Source organism: Symphalangus syndactylus, chromosome 7 (assembly GCF_028878055.3).
Source record: "Symphalangus syndactylus isolate Jambi chromosome 7, NHGRI_mSymSyn1-v2.1_pri, whole genome shotgun sequence".
In the NCBI taxonomy this organism is placed as follows: Eukaryota; Metazoa; Chordata; class Mammalia; order Primates; family Hylobatidae; genus Symphalangus; species Symphalangus syndactylus.
In genome coordinates this window covers 29,697,113-29,717,328 of record NC_072429.2, presented here as the reverse complement: position 1 = coordinate 29,717,328, position 20,216 = coordinate 29,697,113, and the positions used below count along the sequence as shown (strand labels likewise).

General features: G+C 40.5%; 1 protein-coding gene across 1 annotated transcript in view; it reads left to right on the top strand.

Annotated features, from left to right (window-relative positions):
• Nucleotides 1-304: 304 nt before the first annotated feature.
• The window catches only part of ITK (IL2 inducible T cell kinase), a 75,358-nt gene continuing 55,446 nt past the window's right edge, over nt 305-20,216 (top strand). Inside the window, exon 1 of the mRNA XM_055284762.1 lies at nt 305-581. Coding sequence (XP_055140737.1) covers nt 444-581 — 138 coding nt within the window. The 5' untranslated portion in view covers nt 305-443. The remainder of the gene's footprint in view (nt 582-20,216) is intronic.

The following is a 20,216-nucleotide window of genomic DNA, read 5'->3' as shown; positions in this document are numbered from 1 at the left end:
TCAGACACTGTGATGGTTGCCGAGTGTATCATGGTAAGCAAAACCACGCATTGTCCTTACCCCTTGTGCTACATGTTTTAACTGCTGGATTGATTAAACCAGGAACTATGAAGATTAAACTGTAATCCTTACAATAATTTTGAGTCCACAGTTTTTCAAATATCATTTCAAGCCATATAGCAGAGGCTGTATGTATTTTTTACATATGCCTCCTCGTTTTGTGAATTTTGAAAGGATGTGGTTTTGTCCTTTGACATCAGAGGAGAAAAGCTCAGCTATGTTGGCTGAACGTTGATAGAAAGATAACGTTGAAGGCAAGTTGCCCTTGAGCAGCTTTCTGAAGATCAACTGCCTCCACATTGCATTCTTTGCCCCAAAACTCTTTTCCTTTGGTTGAGCTAAGAGGTGCTGCCCAAGGTGCATCACCTTTCAAGAACGGGATCATGAACAACTTTATCCTCCTGGAAGAACAGCTCATCAAAAAATCCCAACAAAAGAGAAGAACTTCTCCCTCGAACTTTAAAGTCCGCTTCTTTGTGTTAACCAAAGCCAGCCTGGCATACTTTGAGGATCGTCATGGGGTATGTGAGCAGTTTCATTTGTCTTTTTTCGCATAGCATTTTATGTTTGGACTGGGCTAATGCAAAAGTATATACATAGCATGAAATAGAACACAGGAAACACAAACATGTTTATTATAACAACACAAAAAGTACAATAAAAGTAATCAGAAGAGAATGCAGAAAGCAGTCAAGAGGTGAAATTGTGGTGCTAGGCGATTTCAGTTCTAAAAACTGTAAATTTAACATTCATTGGCTTTTTCCCCCTTCAAGATTATGTTTGATTTTTAAATTATTAATAACATTTTAGGTAGCAAGTATTATGATTCGATAAAACTTGAACTTTCTATGAAACATACTAAATTTAATGAAACATAGATTAATACAACACTAGCATTCAATGGGATGATCTACCCCAGCTTTCTTAATTTTAGTGGAAGAAACTGTTGTTTAGAATGGTTAAGTTTTGGGTTCAGTGTTAACGTTTTCATGAATAACTCTGTTTGTCTCAATACTCATCGCTTGCCCAATCTTGAAATAAGATTTCCCAGGCATTTAATTGTCTAAAAGTTGTAAGGCACAATGGCAAACCTCTTCATCTCTTGATAGACTTCCTAGGACACCAGGGTTATTAAGAACAAAGTTTTGGCAGTGCAGAGCAGTGGTTCTTACCCAGGAGTATGGCTGCTTAGCTAGGTCAGTCTGTCTCTTTATCTAAAAATAGTCTCATGCTTCTTAACATCACTAATAACAAAAGCAACAGGAATAATCCTAATAATGTAGTTTGGTAGAAAAAGCATTGGACAAAGGGTCAGGAGACCAAACTCTACTTCTCAGTAGGTGATCCAATCTGGACAAATATCTACCTCCTATTTCAGGTTCTTTCTTTATAAAAGGAAAAAACGGGAAATAACAACCTTCAAGATCCCTTTCGTCTTCAAAACTTCTTTGCTTTATGCAGTGGCTTTTGTTTAGCCCTACGCTGCAATTTTTCAAAGCATGTTTGATTTCTTACTGTATGACTATATTATTTTTACATCATTAGTGGGGTAGGACAAGGATTATCACTTATATTTTACTGAAGGGAAAATAATATTAGGTGCCTGATGGTCGCTTAGAAACAAAAGTGCTCTGATTCTTTGTTGGAGTCTGACTTAGTAGGTGGAGGCATGAGTTTGGGATTCTTTGGCGTGCCAGGCTTTAAAGCATTTCATGAGATGGAGCTCCAGAGGAGGTCAGGCTGAGTATAGAGCCTGTGGCTGCCTCACTTTTTAAAGTTGCAGGCATTGCATGTCTTCGGTGAATTACAAAAAAACAAAAAAACAAAAAAGTTGCAGGCGAAATAGTGCTGCCTCTTCAGAAATGAAAAGAATTGCTTGTCTTGTTATCAGACTCTTACTGAAAACAATTTACCAGTCAATCAGAAAACACATGGAATTATGTGCAAGGCCTCTTTGCTAGGTGGCCAAGAGCCCAGTTTGTGAACTTGGGGGATTTATCATGTAGAGCTAATAAATCGCATGGCATTACTCAATGCTTTTTTGTGAATGGAACATTTAAAGTTTTTGTTTCATATTGAAAGAACAGTCATGTACCTTTAAATATTTTTTTCAAAGTCCATTTTACAGTTTTCACCAGTTCATTTTCCTGATTCAACATAGTATCATCTCATTTAGTTAGTATTAATAATTCCTTAGCCCAACTGCTATTTGTGAACTGATTGTGAATTCAGCTCAATATTATTTGCAAATAATCACAAAACCAGATGGCCTTAATTCAGAATTTTATTCGTCATAATTTGCATGTAGACGAGGTTATAAAATCACCCTACTTCTTTATGTTAGCATTATGGAAAATTTCAAGACAATTACTTCATTCTGGGGAGCTCTAGGCTATAGTTTCTAATTCTTCCATGTGAGATATAGAGAATACATGTCCAAACGTCAAATTTCTTGTTTTCTAATGCCTTTTTTACTCTTATAAATAACATTTTTAAAGTATTTCTTTAGTTATTTAATTATCGTAGAAATTTATTCATTAGAAATTTATCCAAGGTCACTGAAAAAGGTAATATATGTGAGTTATTATTGTTCGCGTCTTATGTATACTACATGGTTTCGGGCCACCAATTTGCACACAAGACTGCATTAATATTACTCATAAGTAAATAACATTACACTTGTGGGAAGAACATTTTCATTTTTAAATTAACGCCTTCTTTTTCAATCTGTAAAATGGGTGTGATAATAGTACCCATTTCATAGGAAGATGGCAAAGACTCAGAGGTATAATGTCTTTAGGCTGAACTTTTTGCAATTATTTGGCAGATCAAATATCAGATATTAGAAGTTTCAAACAATTCAACTTAATATATTAGGTACTTAGCATAGGCCCTGTCATCTGGTAAGCATCTAGTAAAAATTAACCACTATTTGTATCCCTTTCATGTCTCTACAGAAGCTAGCAGGCTGTCATAACAATTCATTTTCAAATTATGGGAGATATTCAAGGATTCTTCAAGGTCAAGCTAAGACCAGGGTCCTGGATTCCTTCTATTCTGTGGCTAAATACAAGTTTGTGGGGTAGATACACCTGCATCATGAGCTATTTGGCCAGTTATTGCCCCTCTTAGGGTGTCCAGTGTCAGAGCTTCTTTTTCTCTTTTCTCATTTGTAAAATTACGATTCTTGCAGTTCTCATATTCTATGAATTTATGACACCATATGAAAAATAACCCTTCTACATACTCAAGAACATATTCTGTAATTCTAGAAATCAAGTATGTTTATTCTAACCTAAAAAATCGTGCCTATTGTCATTATAATACTAATTGACTGAGGCTTTTACTTTAACATGGATTTAGTTCTGGTGTTAGATGCCTGTTTTCCCTATTGAGATGTGCAAGTGTTTTCAGAGGGGCCAAGTCCTTCATCTTGCTGGAGCAGTGGATGAAGCACTGGATGAAGCCCAGTACTGGAGCAGTGGGCCAGAAAGAAGCATAGATTTGGCAGGTGGTGGCTTGCAGACAGACATGATTTCAGAGGCTCTCCTGTGCCTGTCAATTTTTTTCCAAGTAGTCCCTGATGCCTGAAATTCTATGACAGAGGACAATGAGAGATAAGGGCACATGGATGTGCTGGTAAATGCTTAGGAATCCGAGAACGGGGCTTGTTGGGGAGCCCTGATTCATAGTGTCTGCCAATTCCTTTGGTGTAAATACTCCCATCATGGCCCATTTTAAACCACCAGTGTGATGTCTGCTGGCTCACAGATTCCTGAAAACTTAACAATTAGCTACCTCAGGCCAGTACAAGTCTAGCACACCATCGGCAAGCCTAAGTACAAATGATCCTTGGAGAAGTAGCCACCAACTAAACAGCATATTTAGTTGCACATGACTGATATCAGATCCTTTTCAGTGGTAAAAGGAAAGTGGAGAGCCTCAGGCATTTTGAGTAAGCACAGGATGGAAGAGGCAGCCTAGATGGGAATAAAGCATCATAGATTTGTGTGACTCATGTGGCCACTTTCTAGATGTGGGATCTCAGACCAGACATTTGACCTCTTTCTGCCTGTGTCCTATTTGTAAAGTAAGGACCCCAACACTACCTACTTCAAGTGATGTTGAGTATTTTATGAGGAAAGTATGTTATAAGCTTCTTACCAATTGCTACATGGTAAGGTGATTATTACCCACAATTTTGCCTAAGCACCACCTTGATCTTCTGAAAGCCCCTCTGGAGAACTGGAAAAGTTCTCCTATTTGGATGACTCTTTGCACCTTGGGGATCAAGTGTGTCGTGCTCCTTATGATGTGGGAGGCATTATCATTTACATGGAACAAGAGAAACAGTCAAGATCACCATTCCACTAAGCATCTGGGTGAGGGTCTCCACTCCTCACGGCCTCTTCCCTTTAGCCTGCAGTCTTATCTAGCAACAGAACTATGTCCTGCTTGAAGCAAGCATCCTTTCTAAATTAAAGATGGTAGGTGGGGAGATGGTCCCCTTTCCTTGCTTTTGAAAGCATTACTGCATAGTGATAAAAAACATTGCTTCTGGCATCAGACAGATCTGGGTCAAAGACTAGCTCACATTTGATCAGTGTGATTTTGTGTAAATTATATAATGCTGTGCAATCCTCTAAAAAACTATTTCTTTTTTTTTTTTTTTTTTGTGAGACAGAGTCTTGCTCTGTCGCCCAGGCTAGAGTGCAGTGGTGCCACCTCAGTTCACTGCAACCGCTGCCTCCCAGGTTCCAGTGATTCTTCTGCCTCAGCCTCCTGAGTAGCTGGGACTACAGGTGCGCGCCATCATGCTCGGCTAATTTTTGTATTTTTTTGGTAGAGACGGGGTTTCACCATATTGGCCAGGCTGGTCTCGAACTCCTGACCTCATGGTCTGCCCGCCTTGGCCTCCCAGAGTGCTGGGATTACAGATGTGAGCCATCGCGCCCGGCCTATGTTTTTAAAATAATTAAGCAAGGCCAGACACAGAGACTCACACCTGTAATCCCAACACTTTGGGAGGCCGAGGTGGGCGGATCACTTGAGCCCAGGAATTTGAGACCAGCCTGGGCAACATGGTGAGACTCCGTCTCTCCAAAAAAAAAAAAAAAAAAAAAAAAAAAAAAAAGCCAGATGTGGTGCTGCATGCCTGTAGTCCCAGTTACTCAGGAGGGTGAGGTGGGAGGATCCCTTGAGCCCAGGAGGTTGAGGCTGCAGTGAGCTGTGATCATGCCACTGTAATCCAGCCTGGGCAACAGGCTGAGACCTGGTCTCAAAAATAAAATAAAATAAACATTCCTTCATGATCTTATTTCCTTTTAATAAGATGGAGGTCACCTTTATTCTAATAAGATAGTAACTAACATTTACTGAGCACTTACTGCATGTCCAATACTGTGCAAAAATATGAATTATTTCACCTAACCATTATAACCACCCTGTAAGTTAGGAACTGTTATTACCCCAATTTGTAAGTCAAGAAATTGAGACAAAGAGAGTTTAAACAACTTGCCTGATGTCCCATGTCTCTAGAGTCTACATTACTCTCTGATAAATAGTACTTCTTACCATGGTTGTTACTCACAGGTAATCAGGGATTCCATTGGGTTATTACACAGTATGCAATACATTCTTGCTCTGAAGTCCCCAATGTAAAGGACAGTCCTGAAAACTGGTACCCCGTGCCAAATGGGTCTTCTGCAATGAAATATTTTAGGACCTCTACATTTTCCACGTATGCCCCAGGACAAATCATTGTCTTCATTCACTTCAAGAAGCCCTGCTATGTGTCTTAAAAAAAGAGAGACAGAGGCCGGTCGCGATGGCCCATGCCTGTAATCCCAGCACTTCGGGAGGCCGGGGCGGGTGGATCACCTGAGCGCAGGAGTTTGAGACCAGCCTGGCTAATATGGTAAAACCCCGTTTCTACTAAAAACACAAAAAATTAGCCGGGCGTGGTGGCAGGTGCCTATAATCCCAGCTACTCGGGAGGCTGAGGCAGGAGACTTGCTTGAACCCAGGAGGCAGAGGTTGCAGTGAGCCAAGATTGTACGATTGCACTCCAACCTGGGCAACAAGAGCGAAACTCTGTAGCAAAAGAGAAAAAAAAAAGAGAGAGAGAGAGAGGGAGCCTTGGCAAGCTTTGCCTCCTAAAGTTCCCCTAGAATCTCCCCGGATCCCCACAGGATATCTCTCACCTGGGACTGTCAGGATATCTCTCACCTGGGACTGTCAGGATATCTCTCACCTGGGACTGTCAGGTTATCTCTCACCTGGGACTGTCAGGATATCTCTCACCTGGGACTGTCAGGATATCTCTCACCTGGGACTGTCAGGATATCTCTCACCTGGGACTGTCAGGTTATCTCTCACCTGGGACTGTCAGGATATCTCTCACCTGGGACTGTCAGGTTATCTCTCACCTGGGACTGTCAGGATATCTCTCACCTGGGACTGTCAGGTTATCTCTCACCTGGGACTGTCAGGATATCTCTCACCTGGGACTGTCAGGATATCTCTCACCTGGGACTGTCAGGTTATCTCTCACCTGGGACTGTCAGGATATCTCTCACCTGGGACTGTCAGGATATCTCTCACCTGGAACTGCTACCGCCTCTCATGGTCTCCCTGCACCCGCTTCACCCCTGCCTGCCACTTCATCCTCCACATGGCAGGCAGCACCAGCTCTTCACATGTGACAGTAGTCAAGTCCTGATGACCTTCATCAGAAACTGATGTGTCCCTCCAGCAGCTCTCCCCATTGCCCTAAGGATGGACACCACCAGAATCTACCACGTGGCCTCATCTGTCTCAGCTCATGTCTCACTTTCTCTCATCTCTGGGATCCAACCACACCAGGTTTTCTTCAATGTTAAAGCCTCCATTTTAAGTGTCACTTACTTGGGAAAGCCTTCCTTGAAGTTCCTAGACTAAGTCATGTCCTCCTGTGCTGTTCTACCATAGCACCAGGTGTCCTTTCTTCACAGCACATGCTGAAGTTGTAACTACTCATCTGTTAATGTGATGATGTATTAATGTCACCCTCCATTGAACTATCAGCTTTATGACAGCAGGCACCCAAGTTGATAAAGATGGTCTCACCAGTGTCTACAAGAGTGTCTGGCACACACTATTCACTCGTGCATGATTTGTGGAAGGAATAAAAGGAGAAAAGGAGAAAAGAAAGGAGGGAGTAAGGACATAAGGTATAGATTCAGCTGGAGAGGTTGGAGACACAAACAAACGTCAAATAGAGAAGGTTCAATGCCCAAATAATAGAGACAAAGGCAAGTGACATAGGACTTCAAAAGGGAGATTACTGGGTATAGGAACAAGTAACAAAGACTCCCTGGAGGCAGTAGTGTATGGCCTATCCTTGAACAAGGAAGAGGAAGATTCAGGTATTCAAGTGGTTGGAATTTTAAGTGCTGGGTCAGAGAGGCACGTGTAGGAACTAGCAGGAGGGCCAGGTACCCGCCCTCAACTCTTTTTAGGAGACTTAAGCAACTCTTTTCTCCTTTTTCTTCTGCCTGTCTTACCCCTCCTTCCTTGCCTTTTACAGCTAAACCCTCTGTAGATAATATTCTTTTTTTTTCTTGACCCAGAGCCTTGCTCTGTCGCCCAGGCTGGGGTGCAGTGGTGTGGTCACAGCTCACTGTAGCCTCAGCTTCCAGGCTCAAGTGATCCTTCTGCCTCAGCCTCCTGAGTAGCTGGGACTAGAGGCATGCACCATCATGCTCAGCTATTTAAAAAAAAACAAAAAATTTGTAGAGACAGGGTCTCACTATATTGCCTAGGCTGGCCTCAAACTCCTGGGCTCAAGCAATCCTCCCGCCTCAGCCTCCAACAGTGCTGGGATTACAGGCATGAGCCACCATGCCTGGCCATGCAGGTTATATTGTTAAAACTACCTGGGCATTTTTGCTTGAGACATTGAGCAGTCATGGGCTCTCTTCTCTTCGTTCCCATGTCATTTAGTTGCCTTCCAGCTGGGCTCCTGCTGGCATTTGAAGCCCTTTACAGTCTGTTATCCACACAACACCTAGAATGAACCTTAAAATTTTAAATCAGATACTACTTTCTACCTTAAAACCCTCCATGGCTATTTAGGGTATTTAAATAAATTCTCAACTATGCCCTTCAAGACCCTTCAACCTGTGGTCCCAGCCGGCCTTCTTTATTTCACTTCACACCACACTCCCTTTATGTGCTTCTGTCACATCTGCCTTCTTCCTGAACCATAAGCACTCCAAGCTCAAGGTCTCAGCAGGGCCTTTGTACAGGGCCAGGACTAGGGTGAGACAAGTGAGACACACACATAAAATGGCACTCATTCTCAGGATGCAGGATCTTTGCATTAGCTGTTTCCGCTGTCTCAAACACCCCAGATTTTTGCAGGAGTGTTTGTTTGTTTGCTTGTTTGTTTGAAACATGGTCTTGCTCTGTCACCCAGGCTAGAATGCAGTGGCGGAATCTTGGGTCACTGCAACCTCTGCCTTTCAGACTCAAGTGATCCTCCCGACTAACAGGGACTACAGGAGTGCATCACCACTCCTGGCGAATTCTGTTGTTGATTTATTTCCCACCTCTTCAAAGCACATAGATACCTTAGTATCTGCATTTATTTGTTAGGTTTATGGATCTGCTTCCCTGTTTAATTTCTGTCTGTCCATCTAATGGAAGGGCAGTTCCATGAGAGCAGAGATCTTGACTGTCTTCTTCATCACAGTATCACAATCATCTAAAATAGTTCTGGGCACTGGTTAGTTGTAGTAGGTGATCAGTAAATATCTGGGGAATGAATGAAGGTCACATAACTCAAGTTGAATTCAGAAAAGCATCTGAAAGCTAAAAATGTGGGCCTTGTCTAGCCACACAGAGACAAGGAAGGGCCCAAGCAAAGTACTTTGCAACTGAAACATGCACAGTTTGTATCTGTTTTAATGGAGTGTCATCATGAATTGATCTTTGCCTGTGTAATGTGAGGTTAATGTTTTATGGAGATAACCATTGTATTGATATTTTCTTTTCACACAATAAAATTTGATTTGATTCCTACTGTTCAGGGACTGGTACACCCATTCATCAGTTTCTGCAGTAAAAATAGCCCACAGAGAAATACTATAAACACGAGAGTTTAGATTCTGACTCGGTCTGAAAGAAAGCAGAAGAGCTCAGTTTCAGGCCGGGCACAGTGGCTTATGCCTGTAATCCTCACACTTTGGGAGGCCAAGGCAGGCGGATTGCCTGAACTCAGGAGTTCGAGACAAGCCTAGCCAACATGGCAAAACCCCATCTCTACTAAAAATACAAAAAGTTAGCCAGGCGTGGTGGCATATGCCTGTAATCTCAGCTACTCGAGAGGCTGAAGCAGGAGAATCGCTTGAACCCAGGAGGCAGAGGTTGCAGTGGGCTGAGATCGCACCACTGCACCCCAGCCTGGGTGACAGAGCAAGATGCTGTCTCAAAAAAAAAAAAGAAAAAGAAAAAAAAAAAAGAAGAGCTCAGTTTCTTGAACTACAAGCTCCATGTAAAACAAGACGTAAATATCAAACGTGGAAATCGTGTCTACAAAAAACTATTTTAAGGCTCTTCGCAAATGTTCATGGGCAAAATAGTAAATCCTCATTCTGCCCTCATTTTCTTAGCCAACTAATAATACATTCCTCCATTCATCAGTGAATTATGAGGCCTACTGGAAAAAGTAGACCTTCTAGGACATAATTTTCATCCAGAGGTCAGTTTGGGTTTGGCTTCATGACACTCAGAGGCCTTGATCCTAAGGAGAAAACAGGTCTGTAATGTCTTCCTATGCGTATAAAAGTCCCCTTTTGGGTCAACAGTCTTCTCAGTTCCTTGAAATTCAGTAAAAGTTTTCTGTATTTTAATAAAATAAGAGCTAGATACAGGTTCTTATGTCTTATGTTGCCATATATTCCTATTAACCTAAAGTTATTTATAAGTAGGCTTCTCATATTTTTCCTTTTTTGATATTTAAAAAGTCACAGAAATTATAACTGTTTGTTATAAAAATTCAACTATAGGGATTTTCCCCCCAAACTTCAGATATTGTGCCAAATCTTTATTATTATTATTATTATTATTATTGGTTTATTTGTTTTTATTGACTCTGTATCAAGGCAACGTTTCTGTTTTGGTACATTTTGATTTATTCCTTTGTTCAGCAAACATTTTGTAAATAGCTGCTCTGTGCCAGGCACCATGCTAGATGTGAGGAAAGCAATGGTAAGTAATGGAGGCAGGTGTCTTAGGTTGGTGCACAAGTAATTGAGGTTTTTAATTGAGGTCAATTACTTGTGCACCACCCTAATAGCTTGCATTCTAGGGGATGGGACAGACAGCAAGCAAGTGTATAACTGCATATAGAGGGCAGATAGAGAATGTGGTAGGTTCTATGGCAAGACCAGGCAGCCACTCAGGCTGAACTGGGAGGTGGGGTGATCAGAGAAGGAATTTATAGCTAAACTGAAGTTTGAGGAAATAACTAGTTAAATGAAGAAATTGGAAAAGGCATTCTGGGCAGAGGGAACTGCAAGTACAAAGACCCTGAGGTAGGAAAAAGCTTGGCTTGTGTGAAGAACAGAGATTTGAAAATGCAGAGTTCAAGAGAGGGGCACAAGACGAGGGGCAGAAGCCAAACTCTGCAGGCCCTTGTGGATCATGGCGAGGAGTTCGGATTTGATTCCAACCCCAGTGAAAAGTTTCCAAGGTTGAGGCAGTGGGTGTGATTCCATCCATCTAGAAGTGAACTGATAGCTATGGGGTCAGCAGATTATACAATGGCCAAGAATAGAAGTCAGGAAGCCGGGTAGAGTCTCCTGCAGTGGTCTCCTGGGCCATTGTGTAGTGTCTCATCCTATGAGTTGTTCTTCAGTTGTCTTACTTTTATTTATTTATTTATTTTTATTTTTGAGACGGAGTCTCGCTCTGTCGTCCAGGCTGGAGTGCAGTGGCGCAATCTCGGCTCACTGCAACCTCCGCAGTTGTCTTATGTTTTAACTTTCTTGTGGCATCCTTCTTCCTGGGGGTACTTTGTCCAGAATCATCTCACTCCATGTTTTGATGGGAAAGTGCCTGGTGTATAACCTGTGTCAGGATCAACACTGAGCTCAGATAGACTGTAGCAGCAAAGACTGAAACCAAATTAGAATTGAGTTAAATCAGCTTTGATTTATCTCAAGACAGAGCAAGCAATCTTCTGATCCTCATATTGTCAAAAAAAATTAATGAACCAAGTACATTGAGAATGTTTTCTATAATCTGGTCCGAAGACATCAATTTACTTTCTGTGTCAGCACTGGTCTTTTCCCTCGTGCAGATATATCTTTTGCAGAGTTATAATCATAATGCATGACAATTTCATATTCTACTTTTCCATTTATTCTTTTATATAAATGTATTTCCATATATCTACATTGCCTCCAAAGTAATCATTTTTCATATATATGATTTTTTAACGGTTGAGTCAGTTCATTGCAAGAACATGCTTATCTATTTTACGTACGTGGAGGAATAGGTGAACTTATCTGTTAGCTATGGTTCAACATTCAGGTTGTTTCCAGGTATAATGAAAACACCAAAAAAAAAACAGTATACATAATATAGGGCTGTCTCATTTTTCAAATCAGCTTCTTAGGATAGAGTGCCCCAAATAGGATAATTGTGTCACAGGATAAGAACATTTTCTGGTCTTGATCATTTGTTGCTACATCATCTTCCAAAGAGATTGAAGAAGCAGTGCATAAGCCACCAAAAGCGGCACCATATTTGTTACCAGAACCATTAGAGAAGATTATGTTTCTAAAAAGGAACTAATAGAAACAAAAGAATTCACTGTTGTGATTTTCAAGTACCCCATTTTGAATGTTGTACTGAGAGAGAGGGGAAAATATGTAATCTTTTATACATAGGTGAGATGATTTGATTTAAAGTCAGTGTCACATGTATGTAGATGAACCCACCACCTGCATAGTTGGATTTAAGGGGTGCCAAAAGGTCTCCTACTCTGCAAAACCTGAATCCCTGAACTGACTGTCACAGAGTAGGGGTGGTCTGAAAGGTTCTCATGAATGAGCTCTTTGGGTTAGGTCATGAAACACCTTATCAAGGAGCAAATGAAATACAAGAAGGTATCACAGGAGCCACTTTTGACTGTTCCATAGAAGTTAGTTTTGATTTTAGACAGGGCCTATGATCCTGAAATTCTCAGGCTGTAATTCCAGAAAAGTGGGATGAGGTGAGCAAGGAACAATAGGGCAGCCTAATAGAAAAGAGCTTTGGACCCGGGTCACCTGGCTAATTCTTTACTCTCTCTGGGATTTAGCTTTCTTGTCCATAAAATCAAAGGATTCGGCTGGATCAGTGCTTTTTCAAACTTCATAAAACATTTTAATATAAAATTATACAAGTCATCACCATCCCCACATATAAAACAGAGAGAAGTAGAAGTTCTCTGCTTGAAGCAGGGCAGGGAAACTGCCCAGAATCCTATGCCCCTTGGCCTGTCCCTGACTTTCAGAGATCAACAAGGTATCTTCCAACTCTGTGACCCATCTCCCCAGGGTGTAAATTGAATAGTAGAAATGAAAAGACAAGAGCCAGTTTAGAAAGTCACCTTGAAGCCTCATTGTCCTCATCTCTAACACTATCAAGTTGGACTGAATGATTTCTAAAGACTCTTCCAGTTCAAAAACGTGGAAACTTGGCTCACATTTGTAATACCAACACTTTGGGAGACCAGAGTGAGAGGATTGCTTGAGGGTAGGAGTTTGAGACCAGCCTGGGTAAACATAGTGAGATCCCATCTCCGCAAAAACAAAAAATAAAAAAATTAGCTGGGCATGATGGTGCACACCTATAGTCCTGCTATTTGGGAAGCTGAGGAGAGAGGATTACTTACGCCCAGGAGGTCAAGGTTGCAGTGAGCTATGATTGCACCACTGCACTCCAGCCTGGGCTACAGAGTGAGACCCTATCTCTCTTTGTTTTTAAGTGGAAATTGTGTATCTCTGCCAATGATATCAGGAATTCACAAAAAGTAATGGAGATTAGCCAAACATGGAAATCTTTCCAGGAAGTAATACCTTTAGGGTGATTAATAACTGTGTGGGTCATGAGAAAGCATGTTGTCAAAATACAAGCAAGACCCCAAGAACACACCCTAAAAATGAAGTCAGGCATTTCATGTGTAACAAATATAAAATCTGAAATAATAACAGCCAATGTTTAATGAGTTATTGCTGTGTTTCAGAGCATCAAGGTTAAGTGTTTTATATGTCTTATATCATAAATATTCACAATAACCACATTCATTATGTTATCCTATTGTTATCCCCATGTAATTTATGAGAAGGCTGAGGTTTAAAGAAACTAAGTATCTTTATCTAGGTTACACATATAGGACAAATATTAAAAGTTGGATTAAATGTTCTTCAATGGACATTTTCAGATCTAAGCTTGTTTGGGTCTGATAAGTCTTTTAATAGAAGCCGAAAAGGCAGAGTTGGGGCAAGGATTTGTTGGTGAGTTTCTAACATAGTCCAATAGAGGTGTTGAGTCGGGACCAGCAGGTTTGCTCCAGGTTGCCCAGTAGACTTACCTGAAAGACAGCAGAAACATCATCAACAGTAACAATTTTTTTTTTAAAAAAACCACAATAGTTAGCATCACTACAAGAAGAGGACTGAACACTTTAAGTATTTTCTCATTTCCTCCTTACAATTCTTTGAACAAGATAAAAGTAAAATTTTGTTTTAGTGAGGAAGCAATGGAGCTACGAGGACGGTAAGTAATTTGTCCAAGGAAGCAAAGTGAAAAGTGTAAAGGCAACAGCATGCCTTAGGACATAAGGATTCCCTATACTTTGCTCCTACATACATTAGTGTGACCTTTCCTGATATCTTTGTGGTTACCCAAGTAGAATTACATTTTACAATAAGGTAATTCTACTTACCTTCACGACTGCAAGCATCTCAGCCAGTTTCTCGCTGCGAGTTTGTGAATTCGCCAGTCTTTGGTGACTTTGCAGAGTGTGTTTCCATTCACCTGGACTCTATGGGCTGACAAACATGAGTTCCTGGGCTTGTAAACCTGCGGATCTGTTCCTGGGGTGGCCTCTGACAAGGAAAGATGCTGTATCTACCTCAGCACTATTTAGTTTTCCAGATTAACAACTAATAGCAGCATTGACTGCTTATTGAGCCTTTTCTGGGAATAACATTCTGGGAATGCTATGTCCAAAGTGGTAATACAAGGAGTACCAGGAGGAAAGTATTAGCCCAGTGAAGTGACCCAGAAAGGGAGATTGAGAGTGCTAATACCAAACCTCATCCTTTTCCACAGTCCATGCTGAGGCCATTTCCATGACAATGATCCAATTTTGTGTTTCCCAAAGTGGGGTACTACCAGGAGCACACAAGATGGCACATGGACAAATCTGGTTTTAACATGTCTTTAATAGTTATGTATCTACTATAATTTATGTTAGAAATAAGTGTTTTAAAATTTATGGTGGTGATTTAAAGTTTCCTCCTAGAATAAATTTGTTTATGTGGAAAAAATAAGTCAATTGAAAGAATACTATTGAGCAGACAATACTATTTGAGGGAACTAGGGTATGGTGGAAATTGCCAAGCTAAGTTGGAAACTGAAGCCTGGGAGCACTGAATCCTTGGGATAGCAATGTGAATCATAATTCATTATAATTTGCTTTTAAGTAGTTCCAAGAGTGAAATGTAATAACCTCCACCGGACATTTGGAGACGCAGAGGTGATCTACAGAGTCCAGGGCACTTGAAGATAATTGGGTTGCTGCAAAAGTAATTGTGGTTTTTGCCATTAATAGATAGAAGCACAGAGGAGCAGGGAAGATGGTCAAAAGAGATCCCAGGCCCCCACTTTCTGCCAGGGCACAGCGAGCAAATGAGCCTCCTGCCACAAACTGAATCCACATTTTCTGGATCCAAGAAAAGGCTGTTCTAATTCCAAACAAGCTCATTGTAAACCTCGATAACATGAAGTTAGTGTTGTTCACATTGCTTTCCAACTGTGTTTCAGATTGATCTAACTGGTTCCTAATGCCTAATTAACTGCTGTTGGAATGAATCCTTGTCCCCTTGCCTCTGTGCCTGCTGGACTTCATATCTGTGTATTAATAGTCACTTTTGTTTGGTGATCTTGTGAAAAATGCAGACTAATTTTTAATTATTTTCTTTTCTTTTTTTTTTTTTTTTTTTGAGATGGAGTCTCGCTCTGTCACCCAGGCTAGAATGCAGTGTCCAGTGTCGCGATCTCGGCTCACTGCAAGCTCTGTCTCCCAGGTTCATGCCATTCTCCTGCCTCAGCCTCCCTAGTAGCTGGGACTACAGGCGCCCACCACCACACCCGGCTAATTTTTTTGTATTTTTAGTAGAGACGGGGTTTCACCATGTTAGCCAGGATGGTCTCTATCTCCTGACCTCGTGATCCACCCGCCTTGGCCTCGCAAAGTGCTGGGATTACAGGTGTGAGCCACTGGGCCCGGCCTAATTTTTAATTCTTGAAGAGATAATACATTCACATAATTTTATTTTTATTTTTATTTTTTCAGATACGGGGTTTTGCCATGTGGCACATTTCAATAATTTTAAAAAAACAGTTGCAAAATGTTATGCAGTAACAAATCTCCCATCCTTGTCCCAAGTCACATTGCTGTCCTACATCACAGCAACCACGATAGTTAATTTCTTATAAATTCTTCCAATAATACTTTATACATATACTTGTAATACAAATAAACATTCTTCTTTCCTTCCTTTTTAAATAGTAGTAACATACTCTGCACACACTTCTTAACTTTTCTTTTAGTTGGTTAACAATGTATCCTGGAGATTGATCCACGATGATACACAAAGATATTCTTCATTCTGTTTATGGTTGCATAATACTTCATTGTATGCATGAAAAATTTCTTTTAATGAAGGTTGGTCTGTTTCCAGTTTTTTGTTATTATGCACAATGAGAAATGAACAGCCTTGTAGATGTGTCATTTTCCATAAATACGTTTATAACAGTGGTTCTCAACCAAAGGTGATTTTGCCCACCAGGGGACATTTGACAAAGCCTGGGGAAATTTTTGGTTGTTATAAGTAGGGAGGAGGATGCAACCAACATCTGGTGGGTAGAAGCTGAGGGTGCTGCTAACTATCCTACAATTCACAGGACAGACTCACAACAAAAAATTGTTCAGCCCAAAATGTCAATAATGCTGAGGTTGAGAAGCTCCAGTCTGCAGAAAACATTTCTAGAAGTGGAATTGCTGAGTCAAAGGATATTTGCATCTGTTATTTTGTTGACTACGAGCAAATTACTCTCTACAGAAGTTGTACCAATGAACATTCCCCAGGGCCACATGTGAGAAGCCTGTTTTCTCAAAACCTCACCAACACCATTATCTTATGTTTTGATCTTTGCTAATCTGATAGGGGTTTAAAAAATAGTACTTAAGTATAATTTATTTGCATTTCTGTTGTTATAGTGACATTAAGCATCTTTCCATATGCTTAAATATTTATATTCCTTTTGTTCATTTTCCTATAAGTTTATTAGTATTTTATTTAATTTGTAGGAGCTCTTTAACTGCCAGCTAAACACTTTGGGCAGACTAGTTTTAACCTACATTTTCATTGTCAAGAGATTTTTATTCACCTGCCAATTTTTCCGGAAATATTATTCCAAATCATTTCCATTAAGAGTTTTGTCATAGGGTTCACAATAATCACTTGCTGCTGCATACTTGGCTTTACTTGCTGTTTCTTCAATCTATTAACAAATATTAATTGAACATCACCTCAATGCAAGAAGTTATTTCCTGAAATGCAATGAAGTTGTTATGCACTTATGTATTTTGGCTACTGGTCCTTCAGTGCTTAAAAAGAAGACACAAAAAAATATGTTCTTTCAAACTCATTAAACATTTCATATTTCTTCTTCTGGGAGGAAGGTCTTTGAAGGAACATTCACAGCTCAGAGATACTGAGAGAAACGATACAGAGGATGCCTTGAGAATCTACTCTATGCTTGGAAAATATCACTTAGTTCTTGCTCTTAATTTCCACATAAGTCCTTTTCTCTCTGTTCCCTTTTGTAAGAAAATCTAAAACCACATATTTTCATGATGCTAGGATCATGTTGCCTTGATCTAGTAAGAATGGGGCTTGGACATTATTCGTGAGTTATCATTTCACTTATAAGATAAATATATCCATATAAAAGCACACTGAATTACTTTATTAGAATCTATGAAGAAAATGGCTATCCCTCAAGAAGAACATGAGAGAGACTGTCATGAACTTGAACCTCCGTGGATACAGATGAGCAGGTGGCAGGTGCTCTCTAACTGCTGCTCACTGCTAATGGGATTATGCAGTTACAAGGGTGTGCATCATTTTGCACACCCAGCATTTGATGCATACCCGTTATTCCTCTCCCATAATCATCTAAGTTGGCACTGTGATGTTTTTGAAACTTCTAACTGTATTAAAATATTATTTTCATTTCTCTGCTTTTCCTCTTGCTTCACACTCTCTGTAAAAACTTCAAATATCATAAGAATATATAACTTTGTGAATTTCTGCCACAGTGGAACCCACAACAAATAACCAGTGTTAGCAGCTTGGAATGTTTTCCTTCTTGTATTATTTCTTTGGATATTGCATATACTAATACATAATCTCTTCTTCCAAAAATGGGATGATGCTCCATCTGTTGCTTTAAATCTACTCTTTAACATTTGGTATATACTTGTGTCCCTCTGTATAGATGAACTTTATTATCTGTTATGGTTACAGAGTAGTCACAGGATGGATGAACCATAACTAATTTAACCATTTGTCTATTGATGGATATTTAAGTTTTCCCAGTTTATTTTAGCGTAATAAATAATGCTTCTGTGAACATCCTTTTTATTATATCTTTATATATTTTGAACAAATGTTTCCATAGAATAAATCTTATCAGGGAAATGTATTTATTCATTTTAGTTAACTGTTTTTAATATAATAAAAGAAATACATATTCATGGTAAAATATTCAGAGTACAGAAGGATACAAGGTAAAAAGAAAAGCTCCTTGGGAGGCCAAGGTGGGTGGATTGCTTGAGCCCAGGAGTTCAAGGCCAGTCTGGACAACAGAGCAAGACCCTATCTCTTACGAAAAAAAAAAGGAAAGAAAGAAAGCTCTCTTCCCACTCCCTACTCCCAACCCCCAGTACCACCAGCACAGGTATCTGCTCTTAATAGTTTCTTGTGAGAAAACACATTTTAATAGATGATCCTAAATTGCCCTCTGAAACTGTATGTGAGCATAATTCTTTTTCTTTTCTTTTCTTTCCTTCTTTGTTCCTTTCCTTCTTTCTTTTTGAAAATTCTCACTTTTTTCATTTGAGTGGCCAGGGTGTTACTATTTTAAAATGGCAGGTTTTAAAGGAAGTGAAATTGTTTTCCTCATAGCACATCCAGCCACATGGTAACCCACAGTGCAAAATGCTGAGGTGGAGAAAGCCAGCCAACGGTGGGTCAGTGCTGAGTAAGAGGTCTTATGGAAAAGAAGAGAGAAACGAAGGCAGGTGTGGGATGGATCAGTTTCCTGGCTTTAAGATGGTCCAGGGAGCCTTGAAATTAATGGCCTTAGCTCCAGACTTTCCCAGAGCTTCAGAGTAGAGGGAGGTTAGGTCTAGCTGAAGATGGGCTGGGGAGGGAGGAACTAGGAACAGCTCATTGCAAATTGCTCTGGTGTTTTACAAGATGCTAATTTTTCTATACAGACAGTAATGATCGTATCTTTTTTGTTTTGTTTTATCTTGTTTTGTTTGAGACAGTGTCTCACTCTGTCACCCAGAGTGCAGGGACATGATAATGACTCACTGCAACCTCAACCCCCCAGGCTCAATTGATCCTCCTGCCTCAGCCTCCTGAGTAGCTGGGACTACAGGCATGTGCCACCACACCTGGCTAACTTTTTAAATTTTTTTGTAGAGACAGGGCCTCACTATGTTACCCAGACCGTTCTTGAACTCCTGGCCTCAGGAGACCCTCCTTCTTTGGCCTCCCAAAGTGCTGGGATTACAGGCATGAGCCATTGCTACTAGCATTTGCTAGTAGGTTTATGTAATTTTTAAAAATTCTCTTAATTAACTCAATGATTCAGAGACTATTCTTATGTCACTTTTGAAGAACGAGGCAACTGAGAGGTTGAGACACTTGCCTCAGGTTGCACAGCTGGTAAGGAATGAGGTTAGGATGCAAACCCGAGTCTGCCCTACTTGAAAGCTCCAGTTCTCCTCCACTCTGACTTACCAGAGGAGAAAGGTGAAAACTGCTATTTTTTAGAAATGCGGAGATGTCCTTTTCCCATGGGTAGCAGACACATAACGTCTCATCGACGCATCTGCTGGGCTAGTCCAGCAGCAAAGGAGCCAGTGTTGTTGGAGCAGAGAGGAGTGGCTCTTCTGAGGAACCAGGGAGTGTGTTCCACCTTTGCAATCCAGCATAAGCATTGCTCAATCAAATGGGACAGAAACAAAGCTCTGCTAGGCCATGGCTTGGTGAAATGGGTCACGCAATTGATTTTCCAGCGCTGAGTTCAGGGAATGATAGTCTTCTGTGGAAGGTCCCAGCAAGCGCTAAGCCGGGAAGCATAGTAGTTAGGTTATCAGGCTCTGGAGTCATAGAGTGGAGCTTGTACACTGCTCTTCTACGTATTAAGAGGGCTGGCCTCTGTGAACTCCAGTTTTCTCATCTATAAAATGGGGAGATAATATGTTGTAGGATCGTGATGAAACGGGATGGAATGTTGAGTACCTGGAATATAAAAAATGTTCAAAAATAGTATCATTTTCATGTTTTTTCCTGCTTCTCTCTTTGAAACTTATAATCCAAGCTCTATTTCATACCAAATATTAACATAAAAAGCCGCTCTGCCCCCTCATCTATCTATCAAGCAATGCACATTTATGGGAAACCTGATGCTGACGCATTTGTAAACAACCTGTTTCTGGGTTGGAGTTTTGTACATAGCAGAGCAGCTCCCTCACTGTGAGATCTATTGAAAGTCAGCCCTTAATACAAGGGTTTGTTAAAAAGGGAAAAAGAAAA